The sequence below is a fragment of the Diachasma alloeum genome, unplaced genomic scaffold, assembly GCF_001412515.2.
Source record: "Diachasma alloeum isolate Michigan unplaced genomic scaffold, Dall2.0 Dall_scaffold_00177, whole genome shotgun sequence".
Lineage (NCBI taxonomy): Eukaryota > Metazoa > Arthropoda > Insecta > Hymenoptera > Braconidae > Diachasma > Diachasma alloeum.
This window is the reverse complement of record NW_021680343.1, coordinates 25,793-46,735: the sequence shown is the minus strand read 5'-3', so window position 1 is coordinate 46,735 and position 20,943 is coordinate 25,793. Positions and strand designations below refer to the sequence as shown.

General features: G+C 36.9%; 1 protein-coding gene across 1 annotated transcript in view; it reads left to right on the top strand.

Annotated features, from left to right (window-relative positions):
* The window catches only part of LOC107037740 (GATA-binding factor A), a 48,079-nt gene that overhangs the window by 21,309 nt on the left and 5,827 nt on the right, over positions 1-20,943 (top strand). The window contains exons 2-3 of the mRNA XM_015256463.1: positions 18,341-18,561; positions 19,812-20,056. Coding sequence (XP_015111949.1) covers positions 18,371-18,561; positions 19,812-20,056 — 436 coding nt within the window. The 5' untranslated portion in view covers positions 18,341-18,370. The remainder of the gene's footprint in view (positions 1-18,340; positions 18,562-19,811; positions 20,057-20,943) is intronic.

The window sequence follows — 20,943 nt, the reverse complement described above, 5'->3', positions numbered from 1 at the left end:
GGGGGGGGGGGGAGAGAAAAAAATAAGCGGAAAAACAAAACATGGGAGAACGCGTTTGGAGAAAAAAGAATGATATTTGTTGGGATGTGTACGTGTGTCTGTTTGGAAACGCACTCGAGCGAATCCATCCGTTAGGAGTATAGTATCGGCGGCTGGAGGTATAGATAAGACCCAGGCAACATCTCTTATCGGGATCAAGTTGGAGAAAATCGTGAGAGGCGCACGAACGCGGTTTATTTACTCGAATCATTTTCTCGTTTGAATGATCAAGGTGATGCGGAAAAAAATTCTACGGTTTTTGTAGAATTTCTCCGGATGGTGGGAAAATGATCATTTGAATTGAAACATTTCGCTTGGTTGTTTTTATTATTCTGAGGATGACTATTGTTGAGTTCTGAATATTTATATTTTTGAAGGGAGCATTGATTGTTCGTGAGAAATGCGACAGGGAAGCGACATTGATTATTATTTAGGGAGGAAAATTACGAAATTTCAGTGAAGTTTCCGCGATGTAATTGAAGTTCAAATAAAAAATTAATATTCAACACCAAATGATGCTGAATTTTCAATTAATTACAAATGTGTTGAAAGATTCATAAAAAAATTTTAAAATTTTCAATTTTTCGGAGATCGCCATTTTCTCTTATGAATAATTTAAAAAATAATTTTTTGTCAAATGATGAAAAATTCGCGCGTATCAAGAATTTCACCGAAAATAGCTGTCATGTCAGAAAAAATAATGTTTCTGAGAGTTGAAATGACTTTCCTTATCGATTCATAAGACAGACATACTTCAAGACAAGCTGTCCCTAGTTACGTAGAGATATTGTGACTTGATGTGGCAGATATTATGACAAGGAATAATTTGAGAAAAATGTCTATTCAGTCTTGTAGTTCTTAAGACGTCGAGGAATAAAAAATTTTGAGAGATTGTTGTATCTCGCAAACTGCTTGACCGATTAAGCTGAAATTTCGCCCAGAATTGCTCCCAAATAATAGCAATTATGGAACAAAATTTCCGCTTTTCAGCTTCGAATTCCCTCCTTTTTTAAAAAATTTATTTAAAAAATCCGAAAAACCCACACATACATCCATTTTCCAAAACATCGTATCTTGACATTTCATGACATTCTCCATCATTTCCAGGCAAAATTTTGAGATCGTCAAAATCAACGAAAATAATTTTCGCTTTCATTCAGAACCGAAAGTAATTTTCTGCTCAATAACAAATATAAATGACAACTCTTCTCAATTTACTTGACAAATTCTCAACCCTCCAGCATGTCCCCCACAAAAACATAAACTCTAATAAAATACCCTTGAATTAAGAACGAGAAAATGCCTCAGAAACTTACGATCCTGCGCCGAGCGAAAAAAAAGATCTCGCCCCAAGAAAATACAGCATTCTTGCATTAAAATTCAAGAATGTCGTATTTCCCAACAGTTTCCCTACTTCAATAAATATCCCCGCGAGTTGAAATGAATGCACTCGCCTTCTTCCTCAACAACTCATCCGACAAATCCCCCGGGAATGATCGACGGCATGACCCCACCATCAATACTCCCCCGAAGAAAATCAACAATTTGGAATAATAAGCGCGGGAATATGAGTGCCCCGACTCGCGTGCGAAATCCCCGTCCCGCCGTTACTCAGGATTTATAATTACGTGTATATTCGCGACGATTTTCAGGCTGGTGTGTGCGCGACCGGTTTTTGAGGCAGACTCACGGAATCGCGAGCATCTAGACACCGAGTAGAAGGCGGAAAAAAAATCAATATACACAACGAGAAGAAAAATCCCGGCTAAATGATAATGAAGAAATAAGATATCACCCACCCGAGGGGGCAAAAAATCCCCATGTGGATTATTATCGAGTCCATTATTTCTGAATATTATTCTTACATGTGCCCACCGATCACCAGTGGACTTGCTGGGGATTAAACTGTCACTGGGTGTCTAGCACCGGCAAAAGCACTTTGTGTGTCCCCCCATGCGGAAAATCAAAACTCAAATATATTTGACGTATTTATTCAGTGGCTAGTGTACACCAAAGAGGGAGTACTGGCCACTATCTGCGAGTATGTATCGACGATAGACGTGTTACTAACGGTGATTTAGTTATAACCAATGTGCTGGGATTAACGGAGTTGGTGTAATTATAAAACAAACTGCAACATATTTAACATCGACAACCCGGTAGCTGGAAGAGCCATCTCTGCACTTCATCTATTCTATGATTTATGGCATTACACTACTCTCGTTTTAACGACCAGTTACCATTTTATTTATTCATCGTTTACGAGAATTTATACGAAATAAACTGCGGGATGTTTTTTTGCGCGGTGGGAATCGTTCAATGGAGATTAATTCTCTCATTAAAATTGTTGAGGGGAAGAGTTGAAGGATTTGGGTTGCAGGGGGGAATCGGATGTTTGTTTTGAGTGCATAGACGTAAACACCAAGTACTTGAACACCAAGTACGGATTGTTTTAGGAGTTGTCGATTTTGCCATTTCATTGAAATTTTTTTGCAAATAAATTAATGCTATTTTCTTCCAAAAAGTTTGACATATTAAACCTTTTGATCTACACAATCTCAATAATATTCAATTTCATTCCCTATCGAAATTTATTTTAGATAGTTTTGTGAATCAACTCAATCGCTTTTTTTCTAAAAAGTGAGAATTGGTTTCAATATTTTCTGAAAATTAAATTTGTACGTTATAATCGCCAAAATCAAGGTTTTTCTTTCATTTATTCCATTAAAAAATTCACTAATTCCATTGTAAATTGCACTGTTAATAAAATTTGGCTGAATTTTCCGAAAAAAAGATCTTGAATTCGATTTAAGGGGAAAAAATAAATGGAATTTCAAGTTTCTCTGAGAATTCAAGTAAAGTCTTGTTTTTTTAGCGGCGGGAAGACGGAAATTGTACAATTGACATGAATTTTCAGGCAATTCCATTAAAATTCTTGAAATTTTAGGAATTTTTGAAGAATTTCTCTAAAAGTTCGGAGACATCTAGAATTCAATTTTTAATTAATTTCTCCGCAATGTCAATAGAAATAACAGTGTAGCGATAATTTCTCTGAAAATTATGAACCTGTCCCTGAAAATCAAAACTTTTTTTTCTCTGCCCCGAAAATATCACCTCTGCCCAACGCGAAAGACTCAATTTTCCGAAAAACCTCATCGTTATCCATCAAAACACATCAGTTATGCCAGAGGACATATTGATAACCACCAAATGGAGCACGAAATAAACATAACTGTGACTGCTAAGTTAATTGGAAAGCCAATAGCATATAGAAACGAATCCCGGGGCGAGATCCTTTTCTTAAAGGTGGGTACAGCCGTTATCCCAAGGATTTATAGCGAGCTCCTGTTATCCGTAGCCCCCATGACCGGTTGTCCAGGGAAGTTGGTTTTCCCCCCTTCATTTCGACCATTTTTAGATTCCCCTGACCAACTTGACCGCAACCATTTGATCCGCAAAATCCCAGCTTCGGATAAACTCATTGGTCTTTACAAACTTCCTACTTGTGATATTCTTGTTACAAATCACCACTGACAACGACCGGACCAGCATCCGCATTAATGCTCAGCGTTGTATTGATATCCCTCCCCCCCCCCCCCCCNCCCCCCCCCCCTCCCTGCCCCCCGCCATCCCTCGCACGAAGAGTCACGCTATGTATTAAATGTATGTATGCAGCGTGTCGGAGGTATAGAACACAGCACGACAGTGAATTATTTCGGATTAATCAGATCATAACGAGAGCACCACCAGACTCGGTGGACTTGATGAGAAAACCGGTCTTTAACGTGAGAAGCCCACCATCGGGGCTCGAGTTTGCGCGTGTCGCCAGGATATTCTATTTTTTAATGGCTCCTATTAGAGCTGGGTCATTGCGTCTCACACCCCGTGAAAAGTTTCATTCAGATTGAATTAGGAGTTATAGAGGCTGAGTGGATGCAAGTGTCATTCATGGGTGATGATTGGATTTTCGAGTTTTCGAGCAGCAGGGAGAGATGAATTGCCCAATTTACTTCAATTTTTAATCGAGTCATGAATTTTTCAATGATTTTTTCATCAATTGAAAATTTAAGAATATATATTCAGCTGAATTTTCCAGATTTTAAGAAATTTTCGTAGAATAACTGAACTGAAATTTCCAGTTTCCCTTGATTTTTTATCATTTCCAATCGTGGAAATTCTTGAAATTATCAGCATGGCATATAGAAGACCACCGCCGGGGCTCGAGTTTGCGCGTGCTGCCAGGATATGCCATTTTTTAATGACTTCTATTAGAGCTGGGGCTAATTGAGTGGATACAAATGTCATTCATGGATGATGATTTGATTTCCGAATTTTTGAGCAGCAGGGAGAGATGAATTGCCCAATTCACTTCAATTTTTAATCGAGTCATGAATTTTTCAATGATTTTTTCATCAATTGAAAATTTAAGAATATATATTCAGCTGAATTTTCCAGATTTTAAGAAATTTTCGTAGAATAACTGAACTGAAATTTCCAGTTTCCCTTGATTTTTTATCATTTCCAATCGTGGAAATTCTTGAAATTATCAGCATGGCATATAGAAGACCACCGCCGGGGCTCGAGTTTGCGCGTGCTGCCAGGATATGCCATTTTTTAATGACTTCTATTAGAGCTGGGGCTAATTGAGTGGATACAAATGTTATTCATGGGTGATGATTTGATTTCCGAATTTTCGAGCAGCAGGGAGAGATGAATTGCCCAATTTACTTGAATCTTTAATCCAGTTATGAATTTTTCATTAATTGAAAATTTAAGAATATTTTTACCTGAATTTTCCAGATTTTGAGAAATTTTCATAGAATAACTGAACTAAAATTTCCAGTTTCCCTCGATTTTTTATCATTTCCAATCGTGAAAATTCTTAAAATTATCAGCATGGCATATAAAGACCACCATGGGGGGTCGAGTCTGCGCGTGCCGCCAGGATATGCAATTTTTTAATGACTCCTATTAGAGTTGGGTCATTGCGTCTCACACCCCGTGAAAAGTTTCATTCAGATTGAATCACGAATTATTGAGATTAAGTGGATGCAAATGTCGTTTTATGAGTGATAAACGGCATATGAGGGGGGGGGAGGGGGTAAGAAAAATTTGTGACGAGAATTTGAAAGAGGAATAATTTTTTTGGAGAGATGAGCGATAGAAATATTTGAGATGTTTAGACAATATTCAGAGTTAAAAATTTGTGCATAAGAGAAAAATGTGGGGAGCGAAATAATTTTCTTTGGATATGTTTGACGGGAATATTCGAGGAGTTCACTGGATAAGAAGAATAATTGTTTTTGTTTCATCCAAAACCCTAACTCTGAATAAAACAGACTATTCTCAAGTTTTTTCCTATTACTCATCTTGATTTTCTTCAATTATAAATGACCAAAGTGTCAAACTCTTGTGGTAAATATTTTCTCGCATTAGAATTACAATTAATTAATTAATGCGAATTAATTAATGAATTATAATTAATTCAGGTGATTAAAGATAAAAAGTGTAAAAAATTTTCGTAGCAAATAGAAAAATTTGAAGTGCATGAGCGGTATTACCAGCGGTCGAGGCTCCGTTTTCCCTAGTAATTTTCCAACGAACGACATTGAATTTGCTTCAAGGAGAAAAAAATCACGGAATATCAAGTTTCCCTGAAACTTCACTGGAATTTCGAATTTTCGAGCAGCAGAGTGTGATACCGNCCCCCCCCCCTTCCCCCGAATTAAATCGTCTCTGCAACACCCGAAGTGAGATGTTCCCCCCACAATTTGCCGGTGGTAAGCGAATTTTTACACCCACCATTTCTCTTTCTCCCTCGCAATAAAAAAAACCCACCGAAACAAAACCAAACAGAGCAGAAAAAGGAGATATTATACCGGCATGCGCCCATATAATACCGAATGCAACGATATTTCAACGGTCAGGCTGAACAAGATTCGCGACAGCGGTCGCCTTGCAGAGCCGAAAAAGAAATGACTATTTGCCTGGTTACTAACTCGGGCTAACGCTAATGCACCGACGAACCGATCGACGCATACACTCGACTCGAGGTGTGCATATACGGGGTACGGGGTGAGGGCGGGGGGTGAAGGGGGTGTCGGTGTGAGTGGCCGAGAGCGTGAGGATGCGTGGTTGTATGAAACAACGATATACCGATCGACTCGGAGGTTCTCAACCACCTCAAAACATTATTTTCACCCAATCATCGAGGAATTGATCGAAAGATAATTTTTTGATGATTGAAATAATTTTTTTCATCGATTTTCAAGTCACGAAGATCATTTCTCGAGGGTGTGCTGGGTAATTGGGAGGTAATTGGGCGGTTCAGGGGGATCGGGACCGAAGGAACGTGTTGATAGCCCCGGAGGAGCGGCGACCAGAGACGTTGTTCCCGAGGGAAGTGGACAGGGTAGCGTAGTCGTGGCGCGACACACTGGGCGACAAGGCGCGGCAAGTTTTATATTATAATTACGCCTATTCCCGGCCTCACCCGTCGATTCAGCTACTCGGGATACACAAGTTGGGGGATTCGGCGCCGGCGCCGGTGGTAAAGGGAATTGAAAAAAGAAAATTCAAGAGGGGGGGCTGCACCCCTCCCATTTGGGTTGCCAACACAATTAGCCGATTATGAGGGCTCTATCGAGGGGGCGATGACAGCCGGTGGGCGGGATGAAGGGTCGAGGGTGAAATAATAACGGGTTTCGGGAGAGTATTGTTGCACGATAGGAGGTCGGGCGGATCAAAACATGGCGATGAAAAAAATGGACGATTTTTGGTTTTCGTTTGAAATTCAACGAAATTTATCGGTTCATTTAATGGATTTGTTTAATTAATTACTGATTCAATTAGTGCCATTAAATTTCTCAGATCAATTCAATGAAGTTCATTAGTTAATTTTATTGATGGATTTCATTAGACAGTTGATTAATTTTGTCTGATTTATTTTTTAATTAGTTAATTGATTGGTTTAATCTTATTAATTTTGTCAATTCAATGGAATTTCTTAGTTTATTAAATTTATTTATTTATTAAAATTAAAGTCAATTTAATACTAAATGTTTAATCAATGTTCTATCTATTTATAAATTCATTCAATTAATTATTTAACTAAATTAATGCAATTAACTTTTTCAATTCAATTCAATGAAATTCTGTAATTAATTTAATTAATCTATTTAATGAAACAATTGATTAATTTCGTCTAATTCATTTTTAAAAATTAAAGTCAATTCAATCAATTAATTAATCAATTTCATCTAATTAATTTTGCCAATTCATTTGAATTTAATTTAATCTTGAAAATGGGAAAGGCCGTCGAGATTATATTTGTTAATTATTAGTAGAATTAAAAATCGAAAGCCCGAGTTCTATTATTAGCAGTCTCATTCAGCCGGAAGACAGATACACAGATATCGCGTGGAGATACGAAACAGTCATTCTTACCTGTCCTCTGGTATGAGAAGTCCCTCTCGCTCCTCATCCCGAATGACTGAGCGCATAGGTATGAGCAGATGCCCCGCTGTCGGCGTTATTGGAAAGTCGTGTTTCACCGGGGTAACTAGAACCGGAAGTCCAGCCGTGGCGACTTCACCCTCAGCAGACGGTTACTCATGAGCCTCACGGCCTTGCGTCACGCCAACGGAGTAAAAGCCCCCCCTGAAATCAATAAAATAAAAAGAGGCATAATTTCTCTTCTATTGTGGGTCAAACGGATGTGTAGAAACACTAATGAAATTCCAATTTCTCTTGTTCGATTTTGAGTGGAATTTTTTCAATACCACAAACGATTATAGAATTAGAAACATTGAATGGGGAAAACTCGAGTGATTTTAATCGTCAATAACTCGATAACGACAGAATTAAATTTTCCTGTGTTTTTTTCAAACTCAGGGTATTTTCTTAACCTTTAGGATGGGTTTGGACTCATCCAAATCGCAGCATTAGGTCAGGAGACATTATCGATTAAATGCAGTTTATTTAACTCATCGTTTTTTTTTATATTTCACATTTTCCTTCGGGTGGAAGCTTTGTAATCATTAAAATTTAAATTTTGGATTTTTGGAGTTATTGTTGAGCCTAATTAATCGCCATTAATTAAACTTTAATTCATCGATTAGTATTTTTAATTTTCTAATTTTTTCGAAAATTGGTTACCCACGACAACTAAAAAAAATGTTCTGAATTGATTGACTGATGGCTTAAGGAATTCGTTCGGATGTCCTGTTAACCGAAGTTGAAGATGACAGTCAAAGCAATAATTATTATTTTGATTTATTCGAAAATTCGCAAAAATTTGTTATTTTTTGAAAATAAAAATTTCGGAGATATCTTTGAATATCATACTTCAAATGTTCGTTTTAATGCCATTAAGCGAAGTTACAAGACGACTACGATAGCTATATTGGGTAATTTGATTTTTATGATGATTGTTGAAAATTTCTAATTTTTCATGAATTTCCCTGAAAATAAGATTTCTGACCGTTGCTTCAAATATGACGTTTGAAATTCATTCAAGTGTGTATAAATAAAATTTTTCTATCAACATCTTATCGAAGGGCTGAGGGGCGAGCTAGACCCGTAAAAAATACAATCGGTTATAATAATAATGATGATGATATCATTCAACTAAGTTCAAAATCTGGCAAAATTACTTAAACTCTGAAGCATATTGCTGATTTATTATCCAAAATAACTATACCATACGCAACACAATAGCAATTTCCCACTCGTTTTGTAATAAAAATAAAAACTATAACGCGCAAACTACAATTGTATAAATTAAATGATTCCAACCTCACGACTAAGTAGAATGAATAAAAAATAATCAGCCCATTGCATACAAACCACCGATATAATTTCCCCATTAACTACATTGAATGTAACCCCAGGAAAAATTCACAGCAATGGGACCTACAGGCGAGGAAATAGCTCCAGCGATAATCATTCCGTTGCTCACAAACAGACGTTACCCAGCTTTTATGTGCCAGACCCACATTATGAGAGTCACCATGGACATTATAAAATTTTCAACTCCACTAAAATAAAATATCATAAACAGATAAATCACGAGGGGGTGAAAAACCGAAACGAGAATCGCAATATCACATTCCAATGACCGGAGTATGTGTTGATCCTCGAGATATCTCTCCTCGTTGATGACTATTTTTGTATCCTCGAGTCTGCTCGGCTCTGTACGCCACCCTTGAGCCACATGAGAATGTTCACGAGCTCGATCGACCGTTCGTTTTCATGTAAAGTAGGCGTAAGTAGGCAAACCGGGTGTCTCGAGGCTCCGAGTATTCCCTCTCGGTACTTATGCGGTGCTTTTAAAAATTTTACTGTTTGAGGTGATGTTTAGGGAGGGGGGAGGTTGCATATGTTGCCATCGGGTGGGGGTAAATGAGTCGGGGAGATATCAAGTGGCGTTGAATGTTCGGTCGAGAACGAAAATCACTTCATTTGAAAATCAACTCCAATATTTTTATTGGGAATCATTCACGTGTGGATATGAATGAGTGAGTTATGGCTCGGAATAAAAAATATTCTGGTGAGAATATTTGAGTAAAAAATCGCGGGACGTATCAGGTTGTAGGACATGCTTGTAATATTTGGCAGAAGGAATAACATATGTGCGATAAATATCCTTGTGAGATGACAGTAGAATGTATTAAATATTTATTTATCATAACTCATCACTTGATTATACTTCGTCGTGAGGTGAATATTCCATATAAATATTCAGCAGTAATTTTGATAGTCTAATGATTGGAGGAAAAAAATGAAATTTTGTGGACAAAATTTAGTTTAGGGGACGATAAATCATGAAATTTCAAATTTTCGATAAATAGAAAGATGAGGACTCCTCAAGTTACGTGAATTTCCAATCAACAAGTGGATATTTAGTACCAAATTACACTGAATTTTCCTCATTCCTGTGAATTTTTATGGAATAAATGAACTGACATTGACAGAATACATTTTTTCATCAAATTCTTTCAATTACAAAATTCCTTAAAATTTCAGGGGAACTGTCGCATAGAGGAAATTCCGAAGAACTGTACCAGAAATTTCCGCCAAAAATTGATAACAATGTGACACAAATTTATTGAATTTCACAAATCAAAAGGCAAATAGCAACAGAAATTCAAAGAGAGAGTTGTGATTAAGATAAAATTTGAATATACTGAAATATTTATTTTCTAGAACTCATCAGTTGTCACTTCACCATTGAAATTATTTGAAAACTGAAAGACGACGATTCCCCGAGTTACTTAAATTTCCAATCAAAATATTAAATTAATATTTAGCACCAAATGACGCTACATTTTCCTCATTTCTATGGAATAAATGAATAGAGAACTGTCACTTGGAGGAAATTCCCAAGAACTGTAGCGGAAATTTCCGCCAAAAAATGATAACGACGTGACACAAATTTGTCGAATTTCATATATCAAAAAGCAAACTGCAATAGAAATTCCAAGAGTGAAAGAGTTGAACACCTGTGCCTCGCCACGAATTCTGCTCTCTCTCTCTCTCAGAAACTAAACCCTCAACAATTCGGTAACACTGAAAATAATTTTCCCCCGCACATGGTAAATAACAGAGCTACACTCCATGTTCTCGAGTCGTCAACATCAGCAATAAATAACACGAGTGTCATTGGTGTATAGATAATAAATCGTCGTTATAGCCCCGCACTATGAACACACCAGTATTACCAGTAATACACGATGCAAGTTAAAAAGGACGCACTGGTTCAAGGAAAAATATCATGTTAACTCCCTGAGATCCGATGTTGTCATAAATTCAAAACTGAGGAGAATTGCAGTGGCAACACCAGAATTATACCATAACCTAAATACTGAGTGACATGATTTATATTCGTCCATTCAATTTCATGTTTATTATATTTATACTGCTGTCGCCATCGTCGATTAATTTGCACGAAGGGCGAGTTTACCTACGTGAAAACGATAAGGTCCGCCTTGTTAATTTTTTTCAATTGACGCTTTCGAGCCGATCTATCACTGAATTATGCGGATCTTCCTATAAATGGTAGTGTGAAAATGTCAATTGAGTGATAAGTCAGAAAAATTAATGGCATTTGAAGGTGCAAAAATAATTTATTGCAAAATTTCGCCTCATTTTTTTAATATAATACACCGGAATAAGTTGATATTTGTGCAGTGATATGTACGCAGCCAGTTCATCTATTATTGATGAGGTTTGTCAACTATTAACAAGAAAAATTGACATGAAATCCACGATTTTTCGATAATTAACGAATCATAAAAAATAAATTACTTTTGCCGGGGAATCATTTTTCTGGGAAAAGAATTAATTTTTTTAGAAGCACATTTCTACAGGCTTGTCTCAAAATATTACAACTGTGTTCAATTATGAGATGATTATGCTACATATGACTTGAATGCACATCTTTCATTATTTTTGTTTTAAAAATTTTTTTTATTAGTTTTAAATTTTTCAACACTGTGCTTTCGCCATATATCTATACCTGATCTTACAATCCCGGTCTGGACTACGGATATGTTAGTTTTTACCTTATCACTGAAATACTGTAATAAATTATCTATTTTCATAACTTTCTACTGGAAATAGAAATTAAATAAATGAATAATTTTTTTCAAATTTGAGATTTTCTTACGTAAAATAATTTCAAAAAATTCGAAATGTTAATAATTGTCAATGGAGTATATTCAAGGTCATATGTAGCATAATCATTGCATAATTCAACATAATTTTAATATTCAGAAATGGACTTGGACCATCTGAACAAATAAATTCTTCTCCCAAGAAAATGAGAAACGATTAAACCTAAACACTGTTGAGACTTGTCGTTCAATTCTTTTCTAACAGTCAGTGCACTTCTTGATTCTTTTCTTCAATCGAATTCAATGTCTCCCTCCTAAAAAAGTCTAATCACCTCTCCCTGAAATTTCAACGCTTCTCTCACACTGACTGAATAAAACTCTCCCCAATTTCAAATAGAAAAAATCTATTCATAATCCACCGTTGCATATAAAAAAATTGCTCGATAATATTCACATTTTTACGACATGAAAATCAACGTCTTGGATAAGGTTTTACGAACAGACATTGGAAAGATACGAGACGGGAAAACACGAGTTTTTGTGATTACACGTTAAGTTTGATATGAAGTCAACTCAACTCGAGTTGACACTAAAACGCGTGTAAATTATCCCTCATTTTAAATTTTATCACGAGTTTAAATAACAAAATGAGAATAAATCCAAGTGGAAATATGTAGTAACGACTTCCTCTCATCTCAATCATCTATTATCAATTAAATTCACTGAACGATAGTAATTACGAGGCGAATCTTAGAGAGATAGATATCAAGGATGTTGGGTGGACATCGCCCGTGAGGATAAATAGCAGAGGTGGGAGTCGCGTGCCGTGAAAAAAAAAACTTGCCTGAGAAATAATACATTGGAGGACCCCTTGAGCCACAACTTTATCTCGTGTTTGCATCTTGGTTTCGGATTACCGCTCGTTCGCGCCTAACCCTTGGAGGAGTCTCATCGCTCCCGTCGGCGAGAGAGTCCATCAGCTCTAGGCTATTCTCGAGGGACGAAACGACAGTCTCACATATGAGCAAAGTGGTTTTGAGTGTCTCATGGAAAAAATACTCCAGGGTCACGAAATTTTATAGTTCAAGCCGAATAAAAACAGAACACTCTGCCAAGAGAGAAAAAAAAAAACGTGCGGATGGCCTCGATCGTGAGAGATGCGGCTTTTTATGGGAATTATTGGAGCCGAACGAGGGTTTAGTGCTTGTAATGGAGCGACGATTGACAATGCAAGGGACGGATTAATTTCTCTCTCCATTCGCACTGGGTTTTTAGTACCCGGGCAATTAGCATACGTTATGTACCTGCGGTACTTGTCATCGGGTTCTTACGAGCAGTTCGGAACAGTCCTTCGGCTCCCCAACCACGTGCGTGCGAAATTGAATGGTAGGTGACTGTGGCTCATATCGGAGATTGTTGTCTAGCTGATCGTTTCAGCTGATTCAACCTGATTCCGAGGCAGAACGATAAATAATGCTCGGGGCCTTTGTGATTGTAGGGAGATATGTTCACGGGAATTTATTGTTTGACGAGGTGGGGGTGGCGAGAACCTTTCTATGTTTGACCTTGTTACAATATTCGAATTGAGGGGATGCTTGCTTACGGTACAGTGGGAATTTTTATGAATTTCTGGGTTTTTAGTTATTATTTATTATTTACTCAGCTGAAGAGTGGGAGGAGAATTATTCCGATTCCTACTGGTATGGCAATCTTGAATGAAAATTCCCTGGTAAAATCAATTAAGTTCTGGTACGGAGACGGCTTTAAAAATGTAAATTGGGGGTTTTTTGCTGTGGGATTGTTAAAATTTTCAATTGATTTCTTGAAATTTTTGAATCGTGACGTGAAATTACAGGGGTATTATGGATTTGTTGAACTACACTGTAAAATTGTCATCTGATAATTTTTATCAAGTGACACTTTCATTTAAATTTCAGTCGTTCTAATCAGTTGGTTGGAAGTTGATGAACGAATGAAAATAGAGAAATATCACGAATTTTTCTACATGATGGAACTGTTCAGAATTTCAATAATATGGAATCCAAATTCAATAAGTATTGTTTTTAATTTTAGTTTAATTTTAATTTTTTTACCCGAAATTTTCTACGTGAAAAAACTTCCAAAATTCAAAAACCTCACATTCCCCAAACCTGAAATGTCAAATATCCCAATAAATCATCACCTCAACAACGATTGCCTCTCAAGCCCCCTTAAAAACCCCAAGATTAAAAATTAGCGACCGATTGTTCCCGAAATTTCCCCAAATTCCGCGCAATGAAACAAAGAAAATCAATTAAATTTATTATCCCCCGGTTCCATCAGAAACTTTGACGCTGTGTGTGTCATCCATAAGGGGAAAATTGAGGTGGGAAGAGGGTCCCCGAGTGGACAGAAGACAGCCGTAAAAAATAAAGACGACACCGAGAGGTCCCGGCACACGATCCCCACGAATATGTTCACAGTTTGTGGATGGTTGTGTGATACCGTAGACTCACGAGTGTTGGAGACCTACACGGAAACCCTTCTACGAGATCCGGCGCCGTGGCGCCTCCGAGCCCACCGCCTGGCCAAATTCAAATCCGTCGATGCATTTTTTTTTTATTTTCCTAAATCCCCAACAGAGTCCCGACTCCTGAAAAATTGTGTGAAAATGTTTCAATCCATCTCCATTTGCCAATGTATCCCTCCCCGTGGGTCATTAAAAATAATAGGTGACTGACGCAAGCCTCTCAACCAGTTAAGCCTGATCACTCCCTCATCGGGGATCAATAAACTCCAGGGACTCGGATTGTCGTTCAGCCCCAAATGGACGGTTTAAAGCGTATTTTAATGTCTTCAACTTGTCCCCCGCTTCTCTTTGTCCCATGGATCCAATACCTGGACGAATTTCAGAGGGGAAAGCTCGGAAAGAGGGGCCAATAACTGGGTGTAGGTCCTCTCCGAAATACAGAGAGCGTTCTATCTCGATTTGAAACCAAAATGCACACGGAGGCCACTAATGTAACGATGGGGACCAGCCGGCGCCAGGGGACACTTCTGGCCATTCGGCGCCAACTTGAGATCGTGGAAAATGTGACAACCGAAATAGAAAAAATACGTTATGATTTTAGTTGATCGGAAATTGGTGAGAAACTCTTCAATTTCGTCAGGTCAATGGGACGATTTTATCAATTTATTTTGCTGTTTGAATGACACGTGCAGCAATTTCGTGGAAATCAATTGGTATTTGTCAATTCAAGAATTATTATTTACGGGGATCCAAGTATCTTTTACAGTTTGGTACAGACCATACTGTAGATTCAATTATTTTCAATCATCAAATTTGTCAATTAAATTGCGTGAGAAAAATTTGAAAAAAATCATGAATATTCAGCGTCATTCAATCCAATCAAGTCATTTTTTCAAGCATTTGTTGTTTATAAATTAATAATTGGAATTGATGTACCTATTGAAAATCTTCGTTTTGTAAAAGTCATACTATCTTTCAATAAAATTATTATAATAATTGAAATTGTTTAAACTTTCGGAAACCTTATTTTTTAAGGCATGAAATTGATTTCTGGTAAAATTTTGAATATGAATAAATTTGTTACGATTTCGAAAAAAGATTTTTATGGTGGAAAATTGATTGTTTATAAATTATTTATAGAAAATGCTCGTAATTTTCCAAAATTGCTCTTTTCAAATTATTTCATCAATCTTCCTCCAAACGTGAACATTCTATTTTTTTCAGATTTTTAAAAAGTCTTCTCACGGTTCAATATCGAGATTTAAATTCAGACCTGCAATGTTTAAATAATAAAATCATTGTAAAATATCTGGAAACTTAGAGTCAAATGGGGCGCAAATGAAAGCTGATATTCGACTATAAAAGTAGAAAAGTATTTTCAATTTAACTTTTGTGAAAAATATTCAAGTTGCTTCATTTCCCTCAAATAAATCTCCTCGACTCCATCGGATACTCTCACGTGGAAAATATAGTTTTTCAACAGAAATTCGAAGTTTCCATTGATTTTTCTATGAAATTGTCAATTTTCAATGAATACAATGAGTAAATTCTCGACTTGTTTCAATCCTCTTGACAAATGAGGCACCAAAATTTCCCTGAATATCCCCCAAATAAACTGCTTAATCAATAAAAAGATCGCCTAAAAATCCGTATAAATCTTTGATTGTTAAACATTCCAGTGCTTTTCACCCGAAATATCAACATTAATTTCCCAGCATCGAAACAGCGCCCGTTCCAGTGGTTTCCCCAACCCAGTAAACACCCAGTTTTACATCGTCCATTGATACATCGACAACTTAACCAAACAGACGTAAACCAACTAGAGAGCATAAGTAACACAGTCCCCCGGATTTGCAAGAAAATTACACCTGTAACCCGCAGGGAAAGAACTATTGAGTATGTACCCGGTACTCCATAACCCGACGATACACGTAAATATACAAATGCCTGTTAGTCCCTGTCGTTGTTATAGTAGCTGTGTATAATGCGCACGTGCAACTCTCAACTCTTCAAGCCGCAGGTGAGACTCGATAAAACCCGCGTTACCGGATTAGAGAAATCACCGCGCGAGCAGTACTGAATTTACGTAGTCATTAATTTATACTATCTCCACTATTTTATCCGTGAAATATTTTAACCCCCTGCAATACCACAAATGAAGAAAAAAAACCCCAATCTCGTTTAAATAGAAGATTGAATTATTGTTGGCATACCAATTTACTCATTCAATAGTTCGTGCAAAATGAAAACGAGAATATTAAGTGTACGATTGAACTCATTTCCTGGGTTCATTCTTCATGCCCATAAATTTGGATTAAGTTATTTAACATTTGACCAATTTGTAAACGTGAATAAATTCACATGCAAATATTTCCCCCAAGCGAGATAAATTTCTGTTCATTTTTTTCATCATTTTAAATTCAACAAACATTTACAGTTCATTTTCAAATACATTTTGCAGTGAAAAAATCAAGGGATTTTATCACTCTCGTGAATTCTTCATTATCAATTTTATTTATTTACTACCAATTTCTTATTTACGACTGAGCTTGGATGTTTATCGTGATAAATTTAAGCATACAAATTGATGTTGTAAAATCGTTGAATAACAATCTCCCTGCGATGGTGTCGTTGAAAACAATTCAGTTGTGTGAAATTTTCTTTTATTCGATTTTTTTATCGGCTCTGAGGAATTGTTAATCCCCACTATCCACCCCTCCCCCCCCTCCCCCCTTCCTGCCCCTCCATAAGAATTCACTCCAGCCGAGAGATACTAACACAAAGGTATACGGGTTTGATGTTGAATCGTTTATCCAACGAAGAAGGGAACGTTTTGGTCCCGCCTACACGCCACTGGCATTCGTGGTCGCAATGGCCGCTATCGGCTATCTCCGATTTCACGTTTGTGCCTGGAATACTCTTCTCAAGGCGCACAAACCACCCAACGGAGGTGGAGCACAGTCTCTCATCGTCCTTCACTCTCGTGCTCTCCGCCTCTTCGTTTCTCTGTCTCACTTTGTTTTATTCGCACCAGCCCTGAGTCCCCCCGCCTCTTCCTGCGCCCTTCGATTCGCTCTTCGTTATAAATTTGATGTGGTGGGTTACAGTTGGTCCAGGCAGTGTGGCCATGGAGGAGATACCATGGCCGGTGAACAGGGGTCATGATCTTCACATCCCCCTCGGTGAATGATTGAATGATTTTTCAATTGCCAATTGTTGTACCCATGGAAATGTTTTGTTTCAATTGAATAAATGAGTTTTTGTATGAGTGTTGTTATTTTTTTTATCATTTTATTTTTTGTATATTTTTATTTTTGGGATTTTTTAAGTTATTTCTGCTTCTGAATGGAGGCTTTGTAATTTCCTCAATTTACGTTTCCAATTTTTTGTATTAGAGTGACTAAATAGGCTCTAGAAAGACCGAATATGTGATTTTCGGATAATGTCTGTATGTATGTAGTTTAAAAAAAAAATTTTTACAAGGGATTTTTTTCATAAATATAGACTTTAACAATCTTTCTTCACTGACACCAATGAAAATTTAATTTTTCATTCAGATTCAAAAATTCATATTTTTCCAAACATCAATTTTTCAATGATCACTCAAAAAATTGAATGATCATCAAAATGGAAGTAGTCATGGCTCAAGAAATTGATAACACCCTCTTGATTTTATCAGAATCAAGAGGGTGTTGTTATCAATCAAGGTCATGCGATTCGAAAGAGAAAACGGGTTTTTTCATGATTACATCTGGAGAAAAAAGCAAATCCATTCGGAAGAAAATTGTTAATTTCTTAGCAACAATATCTAAAATTGCAATTGTCCACTTGTTTAAATTTGTATCAAATTTAAACAGATAGTTCATTGATTTAAATAGAGACTTTACTAATTAAAAATAAAATAATTGTTGTTGTAAAATAATAATTGGATCAACTGAATCGTTTATCCGATTAAAATGCATCATTTCTCTGGCTGTGTTTTTTCATACTGAATTTTGACCATAAAAATAAATTATAAATTTACCATTCGCTATCTCCGAGAGTAAAACTCATATTTATGAGAAAATAAAGCGGCATAAAATGAAGATGCAGCTGCACGGTTTGAAATGAAATGTCTCGTGCAATAAACTGGAGTAATTTTTTTTAACAGTTTGCTATGGTTTTGATTGTTTTTCAGCAAATGCGGTGGTAGGTGCTCTCGGATAGAATGTTCCATGGCAGTGGAAGTGGTGGGTACGGAGCGGGCACCGACTACCAGACACAGCAATCCCAGCAGCAGCAACAGCAGCACAATCAGCAACTCCAAGCGCCTGTTTACGTGCCGTCCTCGAGACCGGCTATCCCAACAGCAGCCACGGCACAGTATCACACATTTCCTGGCTCCGCTTCACCCGCATGGTACACCATTTTTTGAATTTTATTTAATTTTTTTTTTGCTCCGGTGACGAGTTGATTGGGACAGAGGGAAAAAAATTATTTTCAGGAACATGTCGCTTGTTAATGATTTTTCTGTATCTGTCACCAATTACTGGTGATACTGGATAGTAATTAGAATAATCCTGATAATCCATCATTTTTCTCACTGAAATTTAGTGATAAATTCCTGCAAATTAGACGGGGGAAGGGGCAGGGGTCCGGAAAATTAATGACAATGTGTTTGAAAATTAGCGGTAATGTCACTAAAAATTATTGACAAAATCACCGAATTCCAGAATTTTGCGGGCGTTGAATTTCGCAATCGCGAATCGCTAAAAATTGGGGATGGATCACTGAAAATCAGTATTATGTCAGAGAATATTTTTTTCCCCGGTAAAGAGGGAATCTCAAATGAACCAGCGAAATTTTTGAGTAATTAAATAATCAAAATTGTTTTATAATTAATAACAGAAACAATCACGCCTTCGTGCACTCGGAAAATCTATCTGGCGATGCTGTATAATATTCAATTCTACTCGAAAAATTGCACATTACGTCATAAAATCAGAAAGAAGTAATCAGTTCTTCATTAATAAAATTTATTCATTCGTTAATAATTTTCTGTGAAAATTTGAAGAATAGGCACAGATTTTAAATAGTTTTTATGAATGCAGATTCTTATTATGAGTGGATTCAGTTAATTTCACTTTGCAATAAACTAGTGAGGAATACGCTATTAGAAAATGGTTATGAAATTTCACAACTTGATTGAATTTTCAGTTAAACATGAATATTCAAAAACAAAATTACATGAATTTTCACAGAATAATTGAACTGTAAAATTAAGTATTTTATTGATTTCCAGATGATTTGAACAGAAAATCAATGGAATTTTTTATTTTTCAAAGATTTCCTGAAATTTCCGCAATTTGGCACGGAAAATTCAGACAAAAATTTTTAACAGTGGAATCCGACGTAAATTTGATTGAAAATTCATGTTGAATTCTTCCGGAAAGCAAAAGTTTTCTCGCTATACTTCAGCAAAATACTGTTAATTTACTAAAAAAATGGAGTTCCGTCCCAAAGTCGTCGCATTACGCCACGAACACCTCAACATAGATGTATTTATTAATAATTTTCCCCAAAACTAGTAAAAAATAACGAAAAACATTGTCAAAGTCCTACCATCCCAAACTAAATAAATTAACCATCTCCTCTTCCCAATTTGTCAGGGAGAAAACAGCATCCTGGCAGCATGGAGTCGACGGTTACACGCATCACGCCCTGGCGGGGCACACGGGTGGCTCCCCCGCAGGTATGGGAGCGCATGGAGCACACGGCCACCCCCACCCATCCCACCCCCACACAGGCCACCCTCACGCAACCCTCGCGAGTCCATTCTACGCGCAAAACGTCGCGATGATGTCCTCCCGGTGGCCTTACGAATCCGCTGGCTTCCAGCGCGCCTCGCCGTACGGTAAGTCACCTCTCCATGTTGTTTTTTTTTTTCCAGAGAATTAGGTGAACGCACTCAGCAATGAGGACTGATACCGCGAACAAAAGTAGCGGGACTACTTGCACTACGACGATAAGATATCCTCGCTATTTCCTATTTCCACCGATTAGTTATTATCATAGGCTTTTTAGTAGCGAAGAGGGGAGTAATGGTTATTGTTTTTATCTTGCCATGCGGGTGAGTTAAAAGCCATTTTTTCAACTCAACTTTTTTGCATTCTACTTCACTCTGCGGCACGAGAGGTCAAGCTATTTTTAATTGTCAAGTGTACGTTTCTTTAAACCTTGTGACTCATGACTCAAATTATTTCAAGTTCAATTTACATTCTACCGTTCTATTTTCATATTATCGCGCTTTATGTTGAAATTACGATATTTACTTATTAAAGCAGAGGAAGTATCGGGTGATAGGGAGGGCGTAGGCGTGCAGGAGATAGTCGTGACATAGGAGAAGTAGTTTATAATTTTTTTTTTCATTTTAGCGCATTTCAAATGCTAGAACTTTGAGGATACTCACGTATTTTTTGTTTTCCTGTTTTCCTTTTTATTTTTATTTCATTCATCAAATTTTTCATCTCAATCGCATGGAAAAATTTGAAAAATGGTCATGAATAATTTATGTTATTTGAGGTACGTCCGGAAGAAAATTACTCTTCGAAAACGATCGCTTCATATAAATTAATAATGAGAATTGTGTAAATGGTCAATAATTTTTTTTGCAAGGAATTCATTTCTGTTTAAATTTGGGGTATAAATGAATTTTTAACGTTTTTGGAAAAATAGTTCTGAAGAGAGAAAATAGATTTTGCAATAAATTATTTATAAGGAGGGGTCCTTCTATAAATTTTC